The sequence below is a fragment of the Herpailurus yagouaroundi genome, unplaced genomic scaffold (assembly GCF_014898765.1).
Source record: "Herpailurus yagouaroundi ecotype Mexico unplaced genomic scaffold, PumYag 190, whole genome shotgun sequence".
Taxonomy (NCBI): domain Eukaryota; kingdom Metazoa; phylum Chordata; class Mammalia; order Carnivora; family Felidae; genus Herpailurus; species Herpailurus yagouaroundi.
Window position 1 is genome coordinate 8,992,724 of NW_024412421.1, and position 24,217 is coordinate 9,016,940.

General features: G+C 53.4%; 1 protein-coding gene across 1 annotated transcript; it reads left to right on the forward strand.

Annotated features, from left to right (window-relative positions):
* Positions 1-6: 6 nt before the first annotated feature.
* MMP2 (matrix metallopeptidase 2) lies at positions 7-23,482 on the forward strand. Its single transcript, XM_040498042.1, has 13 exons — positions 7-201; positions 2,803-3,029; positions 3,978-4,126; positions 5,161-5,289; positions 5,525-5,698; positions 8,040-8,213; positions 9,052-9,225; positions 10,900-11,055; positions 12,244-12,379; positions 14,548-14,684; positions 15,799-15,958; positions 20,524-20,633; positions 22,577-23,482. Exons 1-13 carry the CDS (start codon positions 46-48, stop codon positions 22,678-22,680), a joined length of 1,986 nt encoding a protein of 661 aa, XP_040353976.1. The 5' UTR covers positions 7-45; the 3' UTR covers positions 22,681-23,482.
* The last annotated feature ends 735 nt before the right edge of the window (positions 23,483-24,217 follow it).

Below are 24,217 nucleotides of genomic sequence, written 5' to 3' on the forward strand. Positions count from 1 at the left end.
ACCGAGCCAGCGACCCCCGGGCGACGCGCGGGGCCCGGGAGCGCGATGACCGAGGCGCGAGGGGCCCGGGGCGCGCTCGCCGGCCCGCTGCGGGCGCTCTGCGTCCTGGGCTGCCTGTTGGGCCGCGCCGCCGCCGCGCCGTCGCCCATCATCAAGTTCCCTGGAGATGTGGCCCCCAAAACGGACAAAGAGCTGGCCGTGGTGAGTCGCTGCGCTGGCCTCCAGGAGTCAAGTTCAGAGAAACTTCGGAGGCCGAGGATTGGGGGGGGGGGGGGGGGGGGGGGGGGGGGGGGGTGGTCTCCGGGTCTCCGGAAAAGCCACCCCCGCGGTGGGCACACGGCTTGGGGAGGAGCTTCAGGAAACAACTTGGGGGGTCTTTGGCTAGCTGAAGGAGGGAATCTCTTTTGCAAACCGTGGGGGATCCTCGGTAATTGGAGAAGGCCTTTGATAAACAACTTGGCAACTTTTAGGACACAGCAGGGGTGGGTGGGGGGGGCGAGAAACCAGCGGGGGTAGGGCAGGGAATGCTTTGGCAAACAGCTGGAAGGGACCCCTTTTGTAAATAGCAGGGGCATTGTGTAGTATCTGTGGGATTTGGCAAGGGGGCAGCTTTGTAAACAACTTTTGGACACATCTGGGGGGTTGGGGCTAACAGGCCCCTGGCGAGAGTCGGAGACCTTTGGCCAAAGGCCTAAAAGGGGGTCTCTTCTGAAAATGGAGGATCTTTTGAAACCTCTGTAGGACTTCGGGAACAGGGTCCATTGGCACACAATTTGGGTTAACTTTTGCACACATGTGGAGAGGAATTCAGGGTAAAGCAGAGCTTGGCCAAGGTCGAGGAACCTTTGGCATACATCTGGAGAGAGGCCTTGGAGGGGACCTTTTGGCAGATATTTGGGGCAGGAGGGAAGCAGAGAGCGCATCGTTTTCACCTGGCGCAATGGACAAGTTGGTCAGGAAGGTCAAGGGTTGCACCTCGGAAAGTTTCCTCGAACTTCTCCAGAGAGGGTTGAGGACCCGAGGAGAGAGCTGGCCGCCCGGCGCAGGGAGGGGCGGCGCGGGAGGCCCCGGGCGCGTGGGGCGGGGGCGGACTGAGCCTTGAGCGCCAGGAGCCCCGGCCGGCCGGAGAGCCGCCAGGCAGCCCTCCCTCCTGGCGGGGCTCCGAGCTGTGGCTCAGACGTTGTTTTGCCAGCGCGCTCACTCACTGGCTTGCCTGGCTGGAAGGGCTCCCTGACCGACCGCGGCAGCGTCACACGTTACACAAGGGCCTGGGGGCACCCGAGGGGCACCTCTCCTCACCTTGAGAGCCCCTGGGGCTGAGGACCCCTCCGGATGTTCCTTCCTGCCTTCCAGACATCTGCTCCTTTATTGCTTCGCCTACCCCAGAAATCTCATTCTCCTTCATCCTGGTCCCCATCCTGCCCAGGACAGGACTTTGGTCCCCTCTGGTCACCCTAGGTGCCCCTTCTCAGGATGTGATAACACCACTCCCATTTTTTACATATAGACCTCTGTCCCAGCTGGGTAAGTGGGTTGGGAGACCTTATATTTTTAGGGGGCTGCTTTTTTACAAGGGTCTGGAGCTGGCCGGCATGTTGACGTGGCTGTTGGTTGGGGGTGAAGCTTTGTAGCACTGACAAAACTACCTGGGTCCCCACACCTCCTACAGCACCTGGAAGTCCGTGTTGCCCAGAGGCAATGCAGTAGGAGGCCTGAGAAGCCTCCTCTAGACACATCAGAGAGACTCTAACAACTGACCTGCTTAGGCAAGTGACTTAAGTTCTCAATCTCACCTGCTTCCGCAGACAAAATAATAGTGATGCTTGTCTCAGGGCTAAGGGGGAAGTAATCCTAGACACCTTGAAGGGTTCCTGGCACACGGTAAACATTCAATAAGGGATAACCTTTGTTCTCATTCTCATTATCACTATTATTATACCCTCTATTTCCCGTTCCTAACTGCTCCCCAAACAAGGTTAGGGCCCCCGTAATAAGGTCTCCTGGCTGTTTTTACAACACAGATCACATATTTAATATTGCACCCACTATGGTCTATCAGCCTCCCCACACTGGGATCTGAACCCTGGAGACTAGAAACATCCGTCGTGTTCACCAGTTTATCCCCAATAATACTGGCACAGGGCTGGGCACATGGCAGCCGTCAAAAAAACATTTGGTGAGGAGACAAATGAGCTGGTCGGTCCCTGCGACTCCCCAGGGGTCTGTTTGGTTTAGGCCTCGGTTAGGGCAGAGCTGGCTGCTCAGATCTGGAAAGACGAGATGATTTTCTTTTTTGGAAATGGCAGATCTAGGATTTGTACCCAGGTCTGTCTGCGACGGGAATCCGTGCACATAAGCCGTGAAACTCCTTATAAGAAAAGCGGAAGAACAATTTCTATGTCATCAGCCGTTAGGTGAATTAAAAGAGATGACAGAGGAGAAGAAGAGGGGCAGAGAGTTAGAGTTCCGAGTGTGGACCCAGGAGCAGGATTGCTTGGATCCGAATCTAGCTCCTCCGTTCATGAGCTGTGGGATCTTAGGCAAGTTTCTTAACCTCTCTGAGCTTTAGTTTCTTCATCTGGATGATGGGGATAGTAACAATAACCATATAGGGCGTATAGTAAGCACTCAACACGTGTTGCAAGCCATGCTTTACAGCTTTGATGTGACTCAACCAGTGGGTCACAGAGCTGATTGGGGAACCCGGGATTCTACCCAGTGCTGTTGGATTCCCTGACTACTTTGGTCAGTATTGTGCCATCCTGACGTGGCTGCTTGCCTCCGGGTGTTCCTGTCTTCCAGCAATATCTGAACACCTTCTACGGCTGCCCCAAGGAGAGCTGTAACCTGTTCGTGCTCAAGGACACACTAAAGAAGATGCAGAAGTTCTTTGGGCTGCCCCAGACGGGTGACCTTGACCAGAGCACGATTGAGACCATGCGGAAGCCTCGCTGTGGCAACCCTGATGTGGCCAACTACAACTTCTTCCCCCGCAAGCCCAAGTGGGACAAGAACCAGATCACATACAGGTGCCAAGGCAGGGCCCCTGGGCCATGGGGACAGTGGGTCTCCGGGCCTTGCTTCTCCCTTCTTGGGGACCCAGGGGGTATCAAGCGAGGGGCCTGGAATTCTTAGGAAATAGAGTCGGATGGACCACAGCTTGAATCCCACACTTACTAATAGCCTTGGGCCATCAGCCAACTTAGTTTCTAGTGCTCTGAGCCTTGGCTTTCCAGTCTACAAAATGGGGCTAAAACACAACCTTCCTAGTAGGTTGTTGGGAACTAAGCTTGGTCATAAATAAAGGGGATTTCACAACGTCCAGCCTACGGTAAGAGCGTAGTGAATGCTAGTCGTTCGTCACACTATATGCACTGTTATTACGATAATACGCTATTATTATTAAGTGGGGTCGTTGGAGCAGGTGGAGGGAATTTGATGATTGGTTGCTAACTGAGTTTTATATGATATTAAAGAGTTGTTATAACTGATTGTGAACTGGGCTGCGAGCGCTGCTCTGTCTGGCTCGTGCTGGATTCCAAGGGGGAGATCTCTGCCTTGTGCCCCTTAACGCGTTATTCATGCCTCCTCGCCCGCCAGCCAGAGGTGAGGAATGAGGCTTCTGAGCCAGGGCATAGAGGCATGGGCTGGGGTAGGGCTCCACAGAACCCCAAGGCATTCTGGGTGGGCTGTTCTCCCAGCAGGCTCTGCTCAACACGCACACACGTATACCTGCCCGTGCATCCAGGCTCATACACGCTCGTATTGTGCGTGCAGAAGTCTATGCACCCCTCACCTGCTTAAGCACACACTCGCACACCTGTACTCATGCGTGCACATCCACACACTTTCAGGCATGGTCACACACACAATTGCATATACACACTTGCACCTATATGCCCATGCTCGTGTGCATATGCACACTCACATTGCTTGGTACACACAGGCACACTCACACGTGTTTCTACCTCCTCCAGGATCATTGGCTACACGCCTGATCTGGACCCCGAGACAGTGGATGATGCCTTTGCTCGTGCCTTCCAAGTCTGGAGTGATGTAACCCCGCTAAGGTTTTCTCGTATCCACGATGGAGAGGCGGACATCATGATCAACTTTGGCCGCTGGGGTAGGCAGAAGAGGGGTCAGCAGGGGGCCAGGGTGGAGACCAGGGGGGCAGTCTGGCCATTAGAGGGGCACCGGAGTCCTGAGCATAGCTTAGACAGGAGAGTAGAAGATGTAGACACTGGAGAGCCACGCTGATGTGGAGGCAGGTGACATGACGGGGGTGTGCCCTGAAAGCAAGTGGTCGACCTGCATTGCCCAACATGGTGGCCACTGGGTACATAGGGCCGTTTAAATTTAAATAAAACCTAAAATTCAGTTTCTCGGCCACACTGGCAACATTTCAGGTGCTTAGTGGCCACAGGACATTAGTGGCTACTGAATTGAACAGCACAAAGAATATCCCCATCATCACAGAAAGTTCTACTGGCTAATGCTGGGGGGACACTGAGCAACTCCGGATGTGAGGGTGGCTCGGAAACAACGGAGCAGTGTAGACGCCAGAGTAGGCGGGATAGAACCTGGGATCAAGGACACCATGTGGGTTGGCCTTGTGAACATTGGCGGTTGTGTAGACGTGCAGGGAGGTAGTAGCGTGGACATCGTGAGCGGCGTCGTGACGTGGGTGAAGGCACCGGCGCAGGCAGCAGTGTTGACGTGTGGGTGGATGGTGCGGACCTGGGCGGCAAAGTAGGCATGAGGGCTAATGTTGTGGATCTTGGCGATGGTGTGACTTGAGGGTAAGCGCTAGGGCCAAAATGGCAGGGAACGTGGGGTAGGTGATGCAGACAATGGTGTAGAGGTGGGGACAGTGAGTGAGTGGTGAGGACGCCGGTGTGGCATGTTAGTCGGTGTGTAGGTGTAACGTCGTTAGTGAAGGTCGGTGGTAGAGATACCATAGAGACTTGAGGGGTACTGAAGACCGTGGGATGGTGACGATCAAGTTAGGAGCCCTCTGCGGAGATGCCGTGTTCCCGGTGCCGGATAACCGTACCGGGACAGGGAAGGGGACAGACGTTAGGGCCGCTGTAGGACCGTGGGCTGGGCGTGGCTGGGTGTGGCCGGGGCAGCTGGAAGCTGAGACCCGCTGTGTTGCAGAGCACGGAGATGGATACCCCTTTGATGGCAAGGACGGGCTCCTGGCTCACGCCTTTGCCCCGGGCCCTGGCGTCGGGGGAGACTCCCACTTTGACGACGATGAGCTGTGGACCCTGGGAGAAGGGCAAGGTGAGAAAGTGAACATCCGCACGCCCGGGTCTCCTCCCCAGTCCTCCGCGAGCCTCGCCGTCCCTAGCAACCAGGACCGTGGCTTCCTTGGCCGCCGTGCGCACCTCCATCTGCTCCGATGGGACCGGAGAGACGGCAGGGGGAGGGAGGTCACGTAGCCCGGTGAGTCAGAGTCCCGGTCTCCAAAGAAGGGCCCGGAGAGGCTCACACTCCATCCACCCCCTGCCGCCCTCAGTGGTCCGCGTGAAGTACGGGAACGCCGACGGGGAGTACTGCAAGTTCCCCTTCCTGTTCAACGGCAAGGAATACACCAGCTGCACGGACACGGGCCGCAGCGACGGCTTCCTCTGGTGCTCCACCACCTACAACTTTGAAAAGGATGGCAAATACGGCTTCTGCCCCCACGAAGGTGAGCGTCCACCTGGCCCCAGGGTTTCCACCTCAGCCTCCACCTTCCCAGGCTCCCCGCTACCCCCTGCGCTCCCCACCCCCCCCCAGGCCGGACGCGGCCAGTGTGCCCCACTTCATTCGTTCGTTCAGGCCCTACCAGCCTCATCTGAGCCACTGCTGTGTCCTTCTCATCGGCACGATTACGTACGTAATACTTGCAGGAAATCAGTTGTTTGTTTTGCCCTTAGCAGAAATACTTGCGAAATCACAGGTTTGACGTGCTAGTTATTTTTTTTTTTTCTAATGTGCACAAGAATGAATTTAGAATTACTAAGATGCCCAGTGGTCCTCCGGCCAGAACTGGGGATTCAGGGACACGAGGAGAGGCTGGGGGGGGGGGGGGGGAGGGTGGATCGGAAGCCTAGCAGTGGGATTCAGAGGCGAGACTCAGACACCGAGGCCGGTACCCAATCTGGCTTGGGGACACCAGCCCTGGGAATTTCAGCCATCGTTTCCGGTTCTGATGCTGACTCTTCCGGTGTGTGTGTGTGTGTGTGTGTGCGCGCGCGTGCGTGTGCACAGCTGCGTGCACACGTCTGGGTGTGGGACTGTTCCATGTGCGTCTCGGGGTCTCTGTCTTCCCTTTCTTGGGTCTGATTCTCTGTGTCTCAGCAAAGGCATTAGGCTTGACTCAGTATCTTTGTGTTTTTGCTGATGCTTGCGACAAAATGTTAGATATTTTGAAGCCATATAGAGCAAGGAGTTTCCTTAAGGGGTAAGGGTATTGACATAACACACCCAATCCTTTTTTAATAGATCCTTCATGATGACACACACTTCATAACCAGAAATCACAAAAACAGTGCGTATACATCTCAAAGCTCACGCGACAGTTTGTATTAAGTAAGAGTTCAAGTCATCGACCATTAATAAGTCAAATTTTTAAACAAAGATATTTTATGTCTCTGGCATTTCCCAGTAGGGAGTCGAGCAGAGATAACCTTGCCATGTGTCAGTCCCTGATGAGAAGAGAATGCCTTGATCATGGAAGTGGAAACAGCTGTAATTCATAAGTTTGGTTTTTCCCTGCATCGGACATTAGCCATTTACTTGGTGTTTAGCCAGATTCAAGTACATACAACATGCACGTGTTCGGTCTTGGGATAGAGGTTCTGGTTACTCAGCCCCTCCTGACTGCTGAGTCAATGATTGCTTTTCTTCATCCTTGTTGGGGGCAGGATCTGAAAGGGGATGGGGGCTTCCTGGGTGGCAGAGATGCAGCTGTTGGGAGACCAGAGACAGAGGCTGGCCTCCCTCAAGGTTAACACGTTGCCTCTCCCTCTCTGAGGCCACCGAGGCGTCTGGCTTCAGATTTGGCTCTTCCCTTGGTCTCCTTGTTTCTGGCATTGTGGGGGGAAGGTCTCTTGGTTGGGGAGAGGGGAGTAGTGAGGACATGGGACCCTGATCCTGTGGTCCCTGGCCCCCATTGTGGCCATGGTGGAGTTACTGAGGGCTGATGAGGTCACCTCTGGCGCCGTTGTGCACAGATGGTCCTTGTTACGCACTTGTGGTTTTGCTAGTTGGCAATTTCAGAGATACACCATTTTGTAGCTTTGGGGGTGGATGAAGGCATGGGGGAGCAGGGGGAAAACCCAAGACAGACAAGCCCAGACTCTGACTCCCACTCTCCCCCAATTCGACTCTGACTCCCACTCTCCCCCAATTCCCCAGGCATAACCTCTGTCTTGGGGAGGTCAGAGTGGGAGCTCGGAGTGCATATTAGAAGGTGTCTGGAGACGCCACCTCTCTTCCATTGGTGAAGCTTTCTGTGTGTGTGTGTGTGTGTGGCAAAGGGTGTGAGCAAGAGAGAGATGACCATGCGCAGTTCCAGAAGCAGCCTTCTCAGAACCTCAATTTTCCTTTCTCTCGAATGCAAAGATTTGTGGTCCTGCCGACCCCCATGGATGATATTTTTAGCAATCTGCGTGGCTTGGGCACAGACCAGGCAGAGTGGACAGTCACCTTGGGGTCGGGTCAGGGGCAGGGCTCTGGAGGCCCCATGCTGTGTGCCAGGTTTCAACCATTTCACTGGTGGGAGGAGGGGTGGCCCATAAGGTCCCAGGGGAGGGATCGAGGTGGCTGGGGAGGCAGGAGTACCCTCCAGGGGACCAGAGGAGCAGCAGCTCAGCTACCAGCATAGACGGGTTTTAACATCTTAACGATACTATATCTTCGCTGGTGTGAATTGGCAGGTTGGCCCCCAGCCAGCCCTGCGCCCACGCAGGTGCTGAGCTCATCCCGGGTTGGGCGGTGGGTGGCCTCTCACATTCATGCTCTCTCCGTCTCTCCCTCACCCCCAGCCCTGTTCACCATGGGTGGCAATGCTGACGGACAGCCCTGCAAGTTCCCATTCCGCTTCCAGGGAACATCCTACGACAGCTGCACCACCGAGGGCCGCACCGACGGCTACCGCTGGTGCGGGACCACGGAAGACTACGACCGAGACAAGAAGTATGGCTTCTGCCCCGAGACCGGTGGGTGTCTCCACCTCTGGTGGAAAAGTCTGTCCTCTGGTAGAAAAGCTACCAGAGCCCCCTCCCCCTGTCCGGGGCAACTCATCAGAGTCCTTAGCAGCTGGTACAGCATGAGCACCAAAATCCGAACAGATGCTGATCAGAACAATAGCCAGTTCAGCCGAAATGGTGATCCCTAATGTCAGGCCAGCTCAGGACCCTCTGTGAATGGCCCACCCACTCTCAGCTTCCTTGTAATCGTTTCTCTCTCTCTCTCTCTCTCTGTCTCATCTTGAAGTATGTCTTCCCTGCCTTTCTTTGCTCTAGTCTGTGTCTCTGTCTTTTGGCTTCTGTTTTTCAGTAAGGACTCCCTTCCTCCCTCCCTCCCTCCCTGCCTTCCTCCCTGCCTTCCTCCCTCCCTTCCTTCCTGATTTTTACTCATCACCTGCCTTCTGCAGGAGACACAGGTAGGTCTTCCACAGGAGCCCGCGTGATGGAGCTCACTGTCTAAGTATGCTGGCCCCGTTGGCTGTGCCCAGCACCCTTTGCCTCTGGTCCCCTCCAGCCTCATCCACGGGAGGCTAATAAAGCTCTGGAATCTGGCTGCGTGGGTTTGACGCTTCCAGCAGTATCTGCTCAGGCAAGTTTCTTAATTTCTCTGAGCTCCAGTTTCCCATCCACGAAATGGGGGTGACTTACAGTCCCTACCGCACAAGGTTATAGAGATGTGCTTGCACCAGTGCCCAGGGCTGAAGCGGGTGCTCCATAAGCGTGATTTGTTAATGTCCACATCGTGTGGTTCCCTGGTGGTGGCCTCAGATACCTTGCTGCCCCCTGACCCATGTCCCTCGCTCCACAGCCATGTCCACTGTTGGCGGGAACTCAGAAGGTGCCCCCTGTGTCTTCCCCTTCACCTTCTTGGGCAACAAGCATGAGAGCTGTACGAGCGCGGGCCGCAGTGATGGGAAGATGTGGTGTGCGACCACAGCGAACTATGACGATGACCGCAAGTGGGGCTTCTGCCCTGACCAAGGTACAGCGCTCTGCCCGTTGGGCAGAAACACCAGATGCTGCCCCGCCCCTGCACTGGAAACCTTCCTGGGCCCCCACCCACCTCTGGCATAGACATCACCCCCAGACACCCACCTGTGCTGCCAGACCCACTGCTTTGGCTGAGGCCCCGCCCATCCGTGGAGATGGCGCTCTTCTCCTTCGCCTTGACCGCCCCACCAGGCGGGGCTGTGGCTATGCAAAACATCCCAGTGCCGAGCGCAGGGTACCCTGTTCCAGAGAATGATTCCCCTGCAAGGCATTCCCCTCCAGTGGGGAGCTGCCTGCAAGGAGCTGGGTGGGCAGGAAAAGAGAGGAAAAACAGGAGGAGCGTCATCCGTTCTCCAACACCACCCTCCAGGTAGCACAAGAGAGTCCCCAGAGCCCTCCGTGTCCCATTGGCACCCTCCTTTGCCAAGTTGTGAATGGGTGGGGGGACCTTGACAGTGCTGCCCCCCAGGGCTCACAGGCTGGGGCAAGAGCATGACCAGGAGATAGGCCATGACCTTACTATGTGGTCAGTGCAGTGAGCAAGGTGTTTGGGGGCACTATGCCCACTCTAGTCTTCAGGGCCCAGTGGATTGGGCTTAAAGCTCCCTGATGGCGCCAGATGGCCGGTGAGAGGTCTGGTCCGGGGCTGGCCAGAATTAGATCAGCCTCTTTTTATGTTACTTTTCTTCTTTTTTACTCACAATGGGGTGGTATTTGGGTACGGGCTAACGGACAGAGACTGGCCGAAAGACGTTTTCTTAACCCCTGCCAATGCCACTCTAGGACATATCCTGATACTACCTGCCCTGCTCCAGCTTCTACGTAAAGGTGGGATTCTCCATCTGCTGGAATGGCTTAAGACCCCAGAGCTGTTGTGGCACACTTGCGTTCCCTAGGACTGTCATAACAAAGTGCCACAAACTGGGTGTCCTAAAACAACAGAAATGTATTCTCTACAAGTCTAAAATCAAGGCATTGGTACGGCCACCTTCCCTCTGAAGGCTGCATGGCCCCAGTCTCTGCCTCTGTTTTTACGTGGCCTTCTATGTATCTTCTCCTCTTATAAGGACACGGGTCACACTGGGTTAAGGGCCCACCCTGCTCCAGTGTGACCTCCTTTTAACTTACATCTTAATTTATCTGCAAAGATGCTATTTCCATATAAGGTCACAGTCACAGGAGCTCAGTCTTAGGAACTGAACCTATCCTTTGGGGAGACCCCCCTCATCCTACAGCCTGCCCTCTGTCTGTGGCTAAGCCTGGGCAATCACTCCAAGTGGGAATGGTTGTCATTACGTCCCCTGGGGCAGGAAGGGTGAGCCCGGTCTTTTTCCTCTCCGGAGACTCTATAGTGCAAGTTTTTTGTTTTGTTTTGTTTTGTTTTGTTTATCAAATGGGACCCCAAGTAGAGGATTTGCAGCTGCTATTTGTTCTTTATAGCACACAGCAGCCGCCCACCATGGGAAGGGACAAAGGGACTTTGGCTGACCTGACTTGGAAGCAATGGGCATAGTATCTCAGTCCCAGAGTATTCGGGAGAAGGAAAAATCAATATGTGCCATTTGCAAGGCTCTCGGCCCTACCATGGGGATGTCCTCAGAACCCTCATCCTCCCTTGTCTCTCTCCCCTTGTCTCTCTGCCCCCCTCCCCTCCTGCGGCCCTTAGGGTACAGCTTGTTCCTGGTTGCAGCCCATGAGTTTGGCCATGCAATGGGGCTGGAGCACTCTCAGGACCCTGGGGCCCTGATGGCACCCATTTATACCTACACCAAGAACTTCCGCCTGTCCCACGACGACATCAAGGGCATTCAAGAGCTCTATGGTAACCCTCCGTGTGGGGCTTCGGGATGGGGGTCTGGGGAGGTCACGCAGCCCAGGATGGAGGTCAGGGCTTGGGAACCAGCAAGGTCCCGTCTCTCCAGGACCGCAGGAGACCAAAGGCAGGAGACAGGAGCGCTGATCAGTTCTGGGGGTATCAGAGCAGCCCTCCAAGGGGACCCCTGGATAGTCCCTTTCCTTTCCAAATAGCACCAGTATTCATGCCCCTCTTGGCTCCCCAGAGCCACTCTGTGAGGTCGGCAGGGGAGAAACTGGCTCTCCATTTTCTAGGTGAGTAAACTGAGGCCTGAGGAAGGTAACCCCTTTGGCCCAGGGTCACCAGGAAAGCAACCAAGTTAGGTTTAGAATCCAGGAGAGGGAGCTAAATACAGAGCCGAATGTCCCAGCGTATGGAAGATCCTGATGAGACCGGGAGGGGACCCAAGGTGTTTGGTTTTCATACCCGATTCTTTTATCTTGATGTGTAATAGGCGTAATTCAACCAGAGCTTGAAAACAGTGATTTATTTATTAATGCTTACGATGAGGCTAGAGTAGGTCCAGTAAGAAAAAAAAAAAAAAAAAAAAGGTATCAAATGGTCCCGGTGCCCGGACCAAGTCAAAGGGAGAGATGCCAAGTTCAAGTGCATCTGCCCCTCACCCACAGCAAGAGATGGAGCAGGTCTTTACCTCCTTGGACTCACTTTTGTCTTCTCTAAACTGTGACGGGTTGCCACGAGGAACAAAGGGATGAATGCTTGAGAAAGTTCCACACCCCCCGACGCTGGACACACTGGTGGCCGCTGTTGGCCTTGACTCTCTTTTGGGCTTAAGAACCTGAGCTCTGGGTTTGAATCCTTGGGAAGGTCGCTCCACCTTTCTGGGCCTCAGTTTCCCCATCTGTAAAATGGCAGTAATAACGGTGCCTCCTTGCCAGGGCCACGGTGAGGACTGGTTCGGGCGATGTCAGTGAATAGCATTTGTTAAGTACCAACCAGCTGGTTGGGACCCTGGTCTCTCTTCACTGATCTGCCACGTCCAGACATCATCTCTGTGTCTTGCCCGGCCTCACTCCAAGGCCAGAATACTATTTCTTCTGACCCTTAGCAGGTTGGGTGGGCAGCTTTGGGGGCTCAGCCTGGTGGGGAGAGCCCCTAGAGCTGGCGAGAGTCTGAGGTCACGTCCTCCTCCAGGGGCCTCCCCTGACATTGACACTGGCACCGGCCCCACCCCAACTCTCGGCCCCGTCACTCCTGAGATCTGCAAACAGGACATTGTTTTTGATGGCATCTCTCAGATCCGGGGGGAGATCTTCTTCTTCAAAGACAGGTGAGTACAGGAGTACAGGAGCTTGCTTCTTGTCCTTGCCCTCTGCCCATGTCCCGTTACCCCGGTGCCCCCAACCTTTGCTTCACAGAATGGCCCGTACAGACAGCTTGTCCTATGTATTGGACAGCCTCCAGATGTCAGTGGCTTACCGCAATGGGCATTTCTATTACTCTTTCCTAGTCTATGGGTCTGCCAGGTGTCTTGGCTTTGGGCTGCGGTTTGGGTTCGGGTATCTTCTGCGTATCACTCAGTCTCCTGGGATTAGCAGCTGCTCGTGGCAGATGACAAACACAAGAGGCCAAATCAAACCACACAAACGCATTTAAAGCCTCCACTCACATCATGTCTGAGAATGTTCCATTGCCTGAAGCAAATCACATGGCCAGGCCCAACACCGACTATAGAGGGTGGTACTGAGAGGTCACATGACAAATGCACATGGATGTGTAATTCTGAAATAGGGGTGGAGGGAAGAATTGGAAACAGTAATCCAGGCTCCCACAGGCTTTCTCCTGGAATGGACTTGACCTCAAATAGCCAAATCATTCTTTCTATGGGGATCAAGTAACCGCAGGGGAGTGGTGGTATCCTTTATGCTGTAGATAAAGGCCTCCACTCAATCGATCAAGAGCTGAGATTCACCCAGCTGCCCTAGCCCTCCCGGAGAATGGCAGACAGTATCTAGGACTGCATTAAAAGGTCTTTCCATCGTCCATCTGTACATACATATATACATATACCCATCCATCATTCATCTATCTGTCCATCATCTATCCACCCATCATCCTTTATCTATTACCAGTCAGTCATCATCCTTCCATCATCCATCCATTCATCAGTCTGTTGACCCATCCATGCATCCATCCATCCATAGAGTGTGGTAGGTGACAGAATGAACTTTGGAGCCAGATTCCCTGGGTTGGAATCTTGGACCTGCTCCTAACGGTGGCATGATTATAGGCAATTTAATTATGTGTGTGTGGTATGAAGTCCAGAGGTAGGGCTGCCTCCAGGGGCAGGACTCAATGATATCTTTGTCCACAGCCATCCTCCGCGTTGATTTCATCTCAAGGCTGGGTCCCTCATGGTCACACAATGGCTGCCAGTGGCAGCAGGCTTCCTTGCCCACATCCGGCAGGAGAGAGAGAGAGAGAGAAGTCCCCAGATAGGAAATACAAGTCTATCCAATCTTGTTAGGCTCACATGAATCATATAGCAACTACTGAACCAATAATAATTGCCAGGAAATGCTAAGCTCTGATAAGCTTAGACCAGTGGTTCTCAAAGGTTGGCACATATCAGGATCATCTGGAAGGCTTGTTAGAACAGATTGCCGGGCCCCAAGCCCAGGGAATCTGGCCCATAGGTCTCGAGTGGGACCCAATAATTTGTGTTTCCCAGTCCCCAGATGACGCTCATGCTGTTGGTCTGGGGAGCACACTTTGAGACCGGTGGCTTAAGCTAATCGGAATGGGGTTTGGGTCCACCGGTGGGCGAACTTGGATCATGAATACCGGAGTTGTGTGAGGAAGGATGGAAGGGGAAGAAATGGGTAATGGGTGCTGGTACACCGCCAAGAGTGCCTGCAATCTTGTGACATTATGAAGATTTCGTTTTACAAGGCACACAACGTGCTTGGCACTTAGTAGGCCCTCCAGAAGTAATAGTTGTCACTCTTGCCAAGGTGCACGAGTCCATTGCCTTTCAATTCAAGACATTCTGTGAATACCATAAGCCCCTGCCTCAATTGGCTTCTGATCTAATAAAAGATATTTGAAGACGTTTTTAAATAAAAGATATTTAAATAAAAGATATTTAAAAACAACAACAACAACAATCAAACTACTGTTCCAGGCACCCAGTGTTGATGATTTTGAGAGACTCAGAGGGACAAGAATATGGTATGGACAGAGGTAGTTAGGGAGGGCTTCCTGGAGGAGGAAGCAAGACAGGGAGCAAAAAAGTGGCTTCTCTGCCCTGGCATCTTGCAGAGGGGGCTCCGCCCATTCTCCAGTCTTTCCAACCTTCCTTTTGCTCTTGGCTCCTTCTCCAAGGGTGTGTCATCGCTGGGAAGTTTTTGAGTGGGCTTGGGGAGCTAACATTACATGTGGTAATAGCCGCAGAGTGACCCAAGGTGTGGTTTTCTGTGTCCCCTGCCCCAATTCCAGGTTCATTTGGCGAACAGTGACACCACGTAGCAAGCCCATGGGGCCCCTGCTGGTGGCCACATTCTGGCCTGAGCTCCCGGAAAAGATTGATGCTGTATACGAGGCCCCACAGGAGGAGAAGGCTGTGTTCTTTGCAGGTGTGTGGGAAGGGGCCTGCCTCGCCCTCGGCGCCACGGGGGTCTGCACCGTGGTTCCTGTGCACCTGTGGGTGCTCCCTCTCTTTTATGGATCCGTTCTCTCAACCATGACTTCCAAAAGCAAAGGGGGGATGGGATTCATCTGGGAGATTGGCTCAGACACCCGGCATCAAATAGCATTAGCCCACGTGTGAACATTTCATTACCTTTTAATTTTCAATCCTTCTGATCCGTTTTCTAGAAGGAACATTACAGTTCAGTGCTGGTGCCTCCAACGCTTTCCTAAAGCTAGAGCCTTTGACTGTTTTGAGTTAGAATTTTTTTAAAAGGTGATTTCATTTTTAACATTCAAAACTTAGTTCAAGAAAATAAATATATTTTCTATGGATTTCAGGATGAATTCCCTGAAAGTCAAATACTAAGCAAACAATAGTAGAAAAAGTCTCTGTAAGTGGTTAAGAATCATCAAGGTAGCGTCACACGGCTGACATTGGGGAAACCGCGCTCCTTCGACATTCATTTGAACCTACAGCGTGCCAGGGATCCAGCCCGGCCCTCACGGAGCTCACAAGCTAGCGGGGTGGCGGGGGGTGCAGGGAGAGAAAAGCGGGCTGTCAGGAGGAAATGCGGTAAGGCTATGATCGTAGGGGAGGGAGGACTGATAGGAAACTGCCCCGGTCCGAGGGGTGGGCACAGGGACTGCCTCCTGGAGGAGCTGAAGTCTTAGCGGCACAAAGGTACAGATTCCACCAGCCAGCTCCCCGCCTCCTCCGTCCCAGAGTGCTCGTGGGCTGTGATGCAATATTAGGAAAAGGTCTTCATGGTAAGTGTGGCACTTAGCGTGCGTGGCCTGGTGAGGGAGCAAGGCAGGCACCCCCACCCCCCCCCCTCACCCCCCTCCACTCACCTCCTCGGCCAGGCAACTTCTATAAGCAATTTGTGAAACCGTATACGCGAGTCTTGATTCTGGGCACTGAGCCCGAAGTGAGCAGGACCTTGTGTCCCTGATGAGAATGGGCACGCTGGGGTCCCCGGCAGACGGAGGACGGGAGGGACAGGCCAGCCTGAGGGATTTCAGCGCCAGTCGCCAACGCACGCTTTGCTTCCGCCGCAGGGAATGAATACTGGGTCTATTCAGCCAGCACCCTGGAGCGAGGGTACCCCAAGCCGCTGACCAGCCTGGGGCTGCCCCCTGACGTCCAGCGGGTAGATGCTGCGTTTAACTGGAGCAAGAACAAGAAGACCTACATCTTTGCTGGAGACAAGTTCTGGAGGTAAGGGGGTGGGGCAGAGTAGGAAGGAGAACAAGAAGACACTGTGTGGTTTCCTGTTTCCCGGGTCAGAGTCGGAGGTTTGGGGCCACGGGTGCCCCCTCCCTCGCCTCTCCTGTCCCAGAGCTGCAGGCCCTGTGAGAAGTCCCTGAAGGATGAAGCATCCTTGTGCACACTTCTGCTAGGGGTCTGGTCAGAACCCCCTTTCCTCCTCAGAAGTCTTTCGAGTGGGCCCATGTCTGTCTGGCGTGGGGCCTCCGATTTGGGGGTGACTCACTGAAGACGAGGGTAATAGAAATAAAGGTAGCAGCTGCTACTAATAAACATCATTAGTTATTATTATAACATTATTCCGGACATTATTCCGGACATTATTCCAAGGGGCTTTATGAGATAAGTATTGTTATCATTCCCATTTTACAGATGAGGAACCGGGGGTCCGGAGAGGTTAAGTATCTGGTTTAAAGTCACACAGCCATGTGGCAGGTTGGGATTCGAACCTGGGCATTCTGGTTCCTAGAGACCATGCTACTTATTCTTCCCTCTTCTCTATTGTACCTGGGAGAGTGGGGTCCTCAGAAATGGGGGTGGTGTAGGTGGGGGTGGCAGAGGGCAAAATACGATGAAGACAGAGATGCATCCACCAGTTGCCCGCAGAAGCATCCAGAGCAGGCCCCACGGGAAGCAGCAGGCACCCTGTGAAATGTCTGCCACGGGGCCGGTGTCTGTGGGTGCAGGCTGGCAGTGGGCCAGTTCAGAAGGAGGTGACTCACCGCTCTAGGTCATCAAAAGGAAAGGGTTCAATTCCAAGAGGCCATGGTCAGGGCCATGGGTCAGGGAGCCCAGTATCCGTGAATGGTCAGTGAAAGGCCACCCGGACTTCCGGAATTTGATTAGAAAGCTTCACATTTCCCAGACAGGGAAGCTGTGGTCCGAAGAAATTAAATACCTTGTCTACGTTATTTAAATGCAAGTGTGTTGGCCACAGAACCAGGATTGTAACTGCTTCTCCTGGCCCCAAACCCCAAGCCCCTCCACTCTACCCTCCGCGTCATTCAGTCAGTGGAAGGGGTGGTTGGGGCGAGGGGTGGTTGGCACCTTCCTCCTGTTGCTGCTCCCGCATCCGGTCCCTTTGCCGGCCATCCCTGAAACAGTCCTGCTTCCCTCCCAGGCCTCCCTCTTCTCCCCCTTCCCTGCCCCCAGCTGCCCTGCATTCAGAAGCTGTTTGCCCGTGTCAGGGAGGAAGTCCAGACATATTGCTAAGATACTTAGCAACTTAAGCTGATGGATATCTCAAGCCTCAAGAAAGAACACAGTCAGCCAGGAAACCTCGGAGCAGGCTTTCTGCCCGTAGGCTCCCAAACACTCCTCTGCACAAGCACGTACTACAAATAGCATCTCAGCGCGGTAGGCGCCCTGAATCTCTAAATCTTAGAATGCGGACAGTGAGCAGCACAGACACGCAGAAACGTGAATCTTCGAACCATAAAGCAGCACTTGTGTCTACAAACCATGGTGTTGGAAGGACTTTTGTGCTCCCCCTCCAGGGCCCCCTGTGTATGTGAACATATAGGACAGATGTAGCCACGTGTGAACGCGAGTGTGCCCAAGCACGCATGTGCACGCACACACACGGACACGCGGGCTGTGGCGGCACCTGGCTGGGATTCGGGCAGAGTTATCTGCTTCCCAGTCCCTTTCTGCAACGAGCCCACCTTCCGAAGCTGGGGTCCAGAATGCACAGGTTGCTCTAGAAGGTCAGTGAAACTGACTTAAAAGCAGCAGAGCTAAAGGCCTTTCTGGAAGCTCTGGACTGGGTTTCCAGAAGACGTAGTCAATGAGCTTGAGACGTTGTTTCTGGAGCCGAGGCTTCAGAGGCCTCAGGGACCTCCCTGCTGGAGAAGGAAGGAGAGCCCCAGATGACAGAGGACAGGCATCTGCTTCCAGCCTGGCATGCCCTCGTCTGTGCTAGGGCGTTCTCAGCCCCTGCTTCTGGAAGCTTCCACCAAGTGCACAAATGTATACTCAGTATCTCCTCTGTGCCAGGCACTTAGCTGGGTGCTGGAAGACAGTGGTCAAGAAATAGTCACGCTTTTCCTTGTGGAGTTTACGGTCGAATGAGGGAACTAGATATAAACATGTTTGAAAAGAACAACGGTGGCTTCTGTGACAGGCTTATCCCAGGCCTGAGGCTGTGCATTTCACCTTTATTTATCTTTTTAAATGCTCACTTATTTTTGGGAGAAAGAGAGGGAGAGACCAGGGGAGAGACAGAGGATCCAAAGTGGGCTCTCCGTTGACAGCAGAGAGCCCGATGCGGGGCTCGAACTCACAAACCTGAGATCCTGACCTGAGCCGTAGTCGGACACTTAACTAACTGAGCCACCCGGTGCCCCTCACCTTTATTTCTTTTTAAAGGTAGATCCTATTTTAGCCCCGTTTTCCAGGTGTGGAAACTGAGGCCGAAGTACCTCAAGGGTACCCCCGTGGAAAAGCTGGGACAGAAATGTCTGTGTTCTTTTTTTTTTTTTTTTTTTTAATTTTTTTTATTTTATTTTATTTTATTTTTTTTTTTAATTTTTTTTTTTCAACATTTATTCATTTTTGGGACAGAGAGAGACAGAGCATGAACAGGGGAGGGGCAGAGAGAGAGGAAGACACAGAATCGGAAACAGGCTCCAGGCTCCGAGCCATCAGCCCAGAGCCTGACGCGGGGCTCGAACTCCCGGACCGCGAGATCGTGACCTGGCTGAGGTCGGACGCTTAACCGACTGCGCCACCCAGGCGCCCCGGAAATGTCTGTGTTCTTAACACCTGCTCTGCACTGCCAGTTTCCACAGCGGTAGGGAGGCATGGAGTGTCACAGAGAAAGAAACCTTTTCAGGCAGTGTAGGAACCTGCAGACAGAGAGGAAGACGAAGAGCTTCGGGCCCCTTCAGAGCCAGCACCTTCTGATGCCCTGATGCCTTGTTCTTCCTGGCCGAAAAGAACTTGGAAGCAAATTGGTTCACTTCTCCGAGCCTCGGTTTCCACATCTATAAAATGGGCTTGCTTCCTGCCCTGCCTACCCTCTGTGGGTAGACTGAGAGAGGAATGAGGGCGAGTTCAAGCATAGGACCCAGAGCCGGAGCCATTACCACTCTGGGAGAATGTAGTGTTGGGGGCGCCAGAGGGGGTGGTGTGGATGAGGTGCTGGGACTTTGGGCTGAAGACTTGGTTTTGGTAGACCAGGTCACGAGGAAGCATATTAGGTTTTGCAAGAAGTCTTATGATGCAGCTGGGGTTAAGAAGGGCTTTCCTGACGATTCCCAGGGTGGTGGGCAGAAAGGGACGTGGAAATGGCGGTTGGTGTGAGGGATGGAAAGGGAAACCCACAGGGAAAGCTATTGTTGGTGTCTAGGATCGGCTGGTCGGGCTGGCCTCGGGGAAGAGGGTCCGCTCTGAGGCCCCACAGAGGAAAGCTCGGCTGTCCCCAAAATGGCATTTGAGCACAGATCTGCCTAGAAAATCAGCCCCACAAGGGCAAGACTTTTATCTTGATTGCTGCAGTATCCACAGGCAGGCAGGCAGAGTAGGAGGCCATTAAATATTTAGAGAATAATGAGTAGGTTGAGTGTAAGTAGAAAAGCAAAGGAATCAAAGTGGCCCCGGCACTTAAAAAAAAATCTCCAGAAAGGGAAACAATGGAGGTGTCGACCATGCCAACTAATTCTCAAAGTATTTATCTGGATCAAAGGCACGGCCCAGGATAACTATGTGCCCTGTAAGCTACATCAGGGACGGAGGGGGCGGGAGGCCCGCCCTGTGACTAACAGGGCTTGGATTCGCGTACCACTCCTGTAACCTGGCTGTCCCAGATGAGACCATCTCCCAGGATGCGGACGGTCACCTCCACCTGGATGGAGAAGCAGTGGTTTGTCAGAGCCTCTCAGTGAAAGAATGTGGAGGCGGGACCCCATCCCTGGACTCTTAGTCCAGTGCTCCCCACACTGCAGCAGGGATCAGAGTGTGTAAAGGAACTAACATTTCCCAAATGCTAAACAGCAGACAGGGAGATAGGCATTTTGCATATGTTATTTCATTTCCTACATACGTTAATTAAGATGCTCAATACAACCCCATTTTATAGTTGGTAAAGCGGAGGTTCAGAGAGCACCTTGCAGCTGGGGGGCCAGGCAGGCCTGGGTTGGATTACCACTTGGGGGCTGGGTGCACTTTCTAAGCCTCTGGTCTGAGTATTCCGGTAGTAACCGTGTCCTGGGATTCTCACAAAGATTGACAGGAAATATATGGAAAGTGGTTAAGGCACTGCTTACACATTAGCAGTAATCACAAGATTGCTTTTATGGGACTTTTAAAGGTCACATTAACTAATGAGTAGTGGGGTTGGGATCCAGACCCAGTCTGGCTCCCTGGCCTTTGACTCCAGCCGGCCGCCTCCCTGCAGGGCTAGGTCTGGTTTTCCAGGCTCAGCCAGGAGCCAGCCGCTGGGCCCTCCCATCCAGGCTGGGGGAGGGCTGGCCTTAAGGGACGCCCCCCCCGGTTCCTCATCTGCTGTTTGCTTGCAGGTACAATGAAGTAAAGAAGAAGATGGACCCTGGCTTCCCCAAGCTCATCGCGGATGCCTGGAACGCCATCCCCGATAACCTGGACGCCGTGGTCGACCTGCAGGGCGGTGGTGAGCGGCCCAGCCCCCTGTCCGCTTTCTAGGACCTGCCTCCCCGCCCCCAGCCCCGGGGCCCAGCTCCCTCTTTGTGCAGAGCAGCAAGCGGAGCCCGGGGAAAACAAACCAGCCCCTTCAGCCCAGGGCTGGGAAGGCATCCAGACCCCTGACCTCTGCTCACTCAGCTGGCTCCAGGCAGTAAGACCCAGAAAGGCCCCTCACAGCTGCAGGGCCTGGAGCCAGGGAAGGGGAGGGCAGGAGGCCTGCTGGAACAAGAAACATGGGCTCTGTGCCCTGGATTCATTCCGGGGTTTGGTCCAGGCCCTTTCAGGTTCCACAGGAGGCCTTGTGACTGCCTCCCATTAGCAGAAGGATGGCTCCATTGGAGACAGGACAGACTTTTGTCCTGCCCTCTTGCTGATGTGGCAAAGTTCTCCCACTCAACTCAATCTGCCCCCGGTCCCTTGCTGAATAAAACACAACCCCGTATCAGCAAGGGATAGAATTTGGAGTTTGAAAACCATATTCTGAGGAGGCTTCTGTGAGGTCTGCAGGGTCCTGGAAATGAGTTCAGTTGGCTTTTTACAGGAGGTTTCAATTAAACTCCACAAAGATTTCTTTGGAGCCCCTATCATATGCTAAGCTCATGGCCCTAAGCTCCGGTGGTGAAAGATCTCACATGTCCAAGAAAGAGCAGCACATAATCTAGGGATTAGGTTAAGGATTGTCTTCGAGAGTAAACATCTATTGAACACCTACTGTGTGCTGGCCTTTTGAAAGAAGGAAATGAGATCACGTACATCAGGAATCGCACATTTTTTTTTCTTTTTTTTCAAAAAAAATTTTTTTTTAACGTTTATTTATTTTTGAGACAGAGAGAGACAGAGCATGAACGGGGGAGGGGCGCAGAGAGAGGGAGACACAGAATCAGAAGCAGGCTCCAGGCTTTGAGCCATCAGCCCAGAGCCCGACGCGGGGCTCGAACTCCTGGACCGCGAGATCGTGACCCGGGCTGAAGTCGGACGCTTAACCGACTGAGCCACCCAGGCGCCCCAGGAATTGCACATTTTAAAGCCGGTAGGGGCCAGGCCAATAGCACGAATGAATGAAGCAGGCAAGGCATTACAGTGGGGAAGGGTGAGGTCTGAGGTGAACCAGAAGGCACTTGGCTGATTTACAACCACCTTCTTCTGATGGCTGCTGCAAGAATGGGGGCCCAGTATCGTTCAGATAGTCTAGCTGTTTTAAAAGGGAGCAAGAGGGGCGCCTGGGTGGCGCAGTCGGTTAAGCGGCCGACTTCAGCTCAGGTCATGATCTCACGGTCCGTGAGTTCGAGCCCCGCGTCGGGCTCTGTGCTGACAGCTCAAAGCCTGGAGCCCGTTTCAGATTCTGTGTCTCCCTCTGTCTTTGACCCTCCCCTGCTCATGCTCTGTCTCTCTCTGTCTCAAAAATAAATAAACGTCAAAAAAAAAATTAAAAAAAAAAAAGGAAGCAAGAAATGTGTATTTTCATGTGAAATTTCCAGATGTTTGTACGCTGGCAACTCATTCAGAACAAAACAAAACACAGAATCTGTGTAAGCCAAATAGCCAGCTGTCGGCCTGAAAGGCCTGGGAGCCTCCTCATTTGCCCCCTCTGGGAAGTGCTTAGTTTGTGCCTGTGCTCAGTGGAGCACGGTTATTTACATTAATAATAGCACGTATTAGCCGATTTAATCCTCGCCCAAAGGTCTAAGAGGTCCGTATCTTCACCCCCATTTTACAGATGAAGAAACAGGGACTCAAGAGAGCTTAGTTCCCCAGCCATTCCCCTTCCTCCGGCCTCAGAGGTTGGGGTGGGGTTGGGGGGGGTCTTCTCTGGTTTAAAGGCTTCTTCCCTACGGGAGGCTCCCAGGACCCTTTCATGTGCTATAATGTCCAAGGATGGGGTGGTCACCACCTCCTTTTGTCTTGTCCCAGGTCACAGCTACTTCTTCAAGGGCGCGTATTACCTGAAGTTGGAGAACCAGAGTCTGAAGAGCGTGAAATTTGGAAGCATCAAATCCGACTGGCTGGGCTGCTGAGCCGTCTCTGGCTTCTCCAGGCCCCGCGCGTCCATGTCTTCTGCAAAACCAGGCCCTGAGCGCCAGGGAAGGACCCGGAAGGGCCTGGCAGCCTTCAGCTCTGTAGTTAATCAGCATTCTCACCCCTACCTGGTAATTTAAGATTCTGAAGGGTGGCTCTGCCCTGTGCCCCAGGAACGGTGCTGCTTGTACCCCTGCCAGGTGCCCTCATCCCCCTTCCATACCCCACCAGCCCTCCAGAGCCACCCCCAAAGAGACGCTTTGATATTCTCAATGCAGCCCTGCCTTGGGCTGCCCTGGTGCTGCCACGCTTCGGGCTCTTTCTCCCTCCACAACTTTCTGTGGCTTACAGCACCCTCGGAGCCAACAGAGAGAGACTGTCTCAAGAGGGCACTGGTGGCCCGACAGCCCAGCCTGGCACGGGGCAGTGGGACAGGGGCATGGTCACGTGGCCACCCTGCACACCTGGCTTCTCACTGCCGGACGCCTTAGGACCTCTTCTACGTTAGCAGTTTGCTTTGTATGCACTTTGTTCTTTTCTCTCGATCGACTTGATTGTTCCACTTTGAATTTCTTGACAGAAGGACTTCAGGCTGTCTGAAGTCACTCCATGATGCATCTCAGCCCACATAGTGATGGTTCTCTTGTTCACTCTGTTTAGTACGTCCCTGACCCCATCACTTCCTCCACTGGCTGGAGGAAAACCAAGCCATGGCTCCCGCTCAGCCCTCCCCCACCTTCCTTCAACAGTTCCCCATGGGAAATGTCAACAAGTATGAATAAAGACACCAAAGGAGTGGCAGTGTTTGCAGGGGTTTTTTTTTGTTTGTTTTGTTTTTTGTTTAATCTGCAGAGCCTAGAGAGGGGCAGAAGAAGAAACTTAAAAAGTCTATAAATCTCTGCTCCCTACAGGGCCCGGGTGACATTTGCGGCAAAGGTCAGAGCTGCCAAAATAAAGAGCAGGAGACCCTCCAAGTGGGTGAGCTGGAGTCCCTCTGTCCTGAAGGAAGAGCCTTTGAAATAGCGCTGGTTCTGTCACTGTGCTGGCAGGGTCTCATTCAAGGTCCCCTTCCTTTCTGAGGCTCAGTTTACTGCTACTGAACCACAAAAACGCCCCTCCATTAATGGAGTGCTTACTGTGTGCCGGGCACTTGACCTGCAGCATTTCATTTAATCTTTACAACAGCGTAAAGACGGGGAGGCTAATGATTAGCTCAATTTTTACTGATGAGGAAACAGGCCCAGAGAAAAGCAACTTGCCCAGGGTACCATAGCTATCAGGTAACAACCCAGGTCAAGGCCAAAGATGACCTAGAGAAAGAGCTCTAGCCCCAGCCCAGAATCTCCATCAGCAGCATTACCCTCTACTGCCCCCAAAGCCACCCTGAGTAAACATAACTAAGGGAGAAAGAAAGTGGGCCTTCAAAACACAGCTTCTATTAATGTTTAAGCTCTTTATCTCTCCTTCCCACCAAGTTGCCCACCCCTAATCCCTTTCTATATAGGAAGCTTGGAATTGCTGGGAAACGAATTGAAA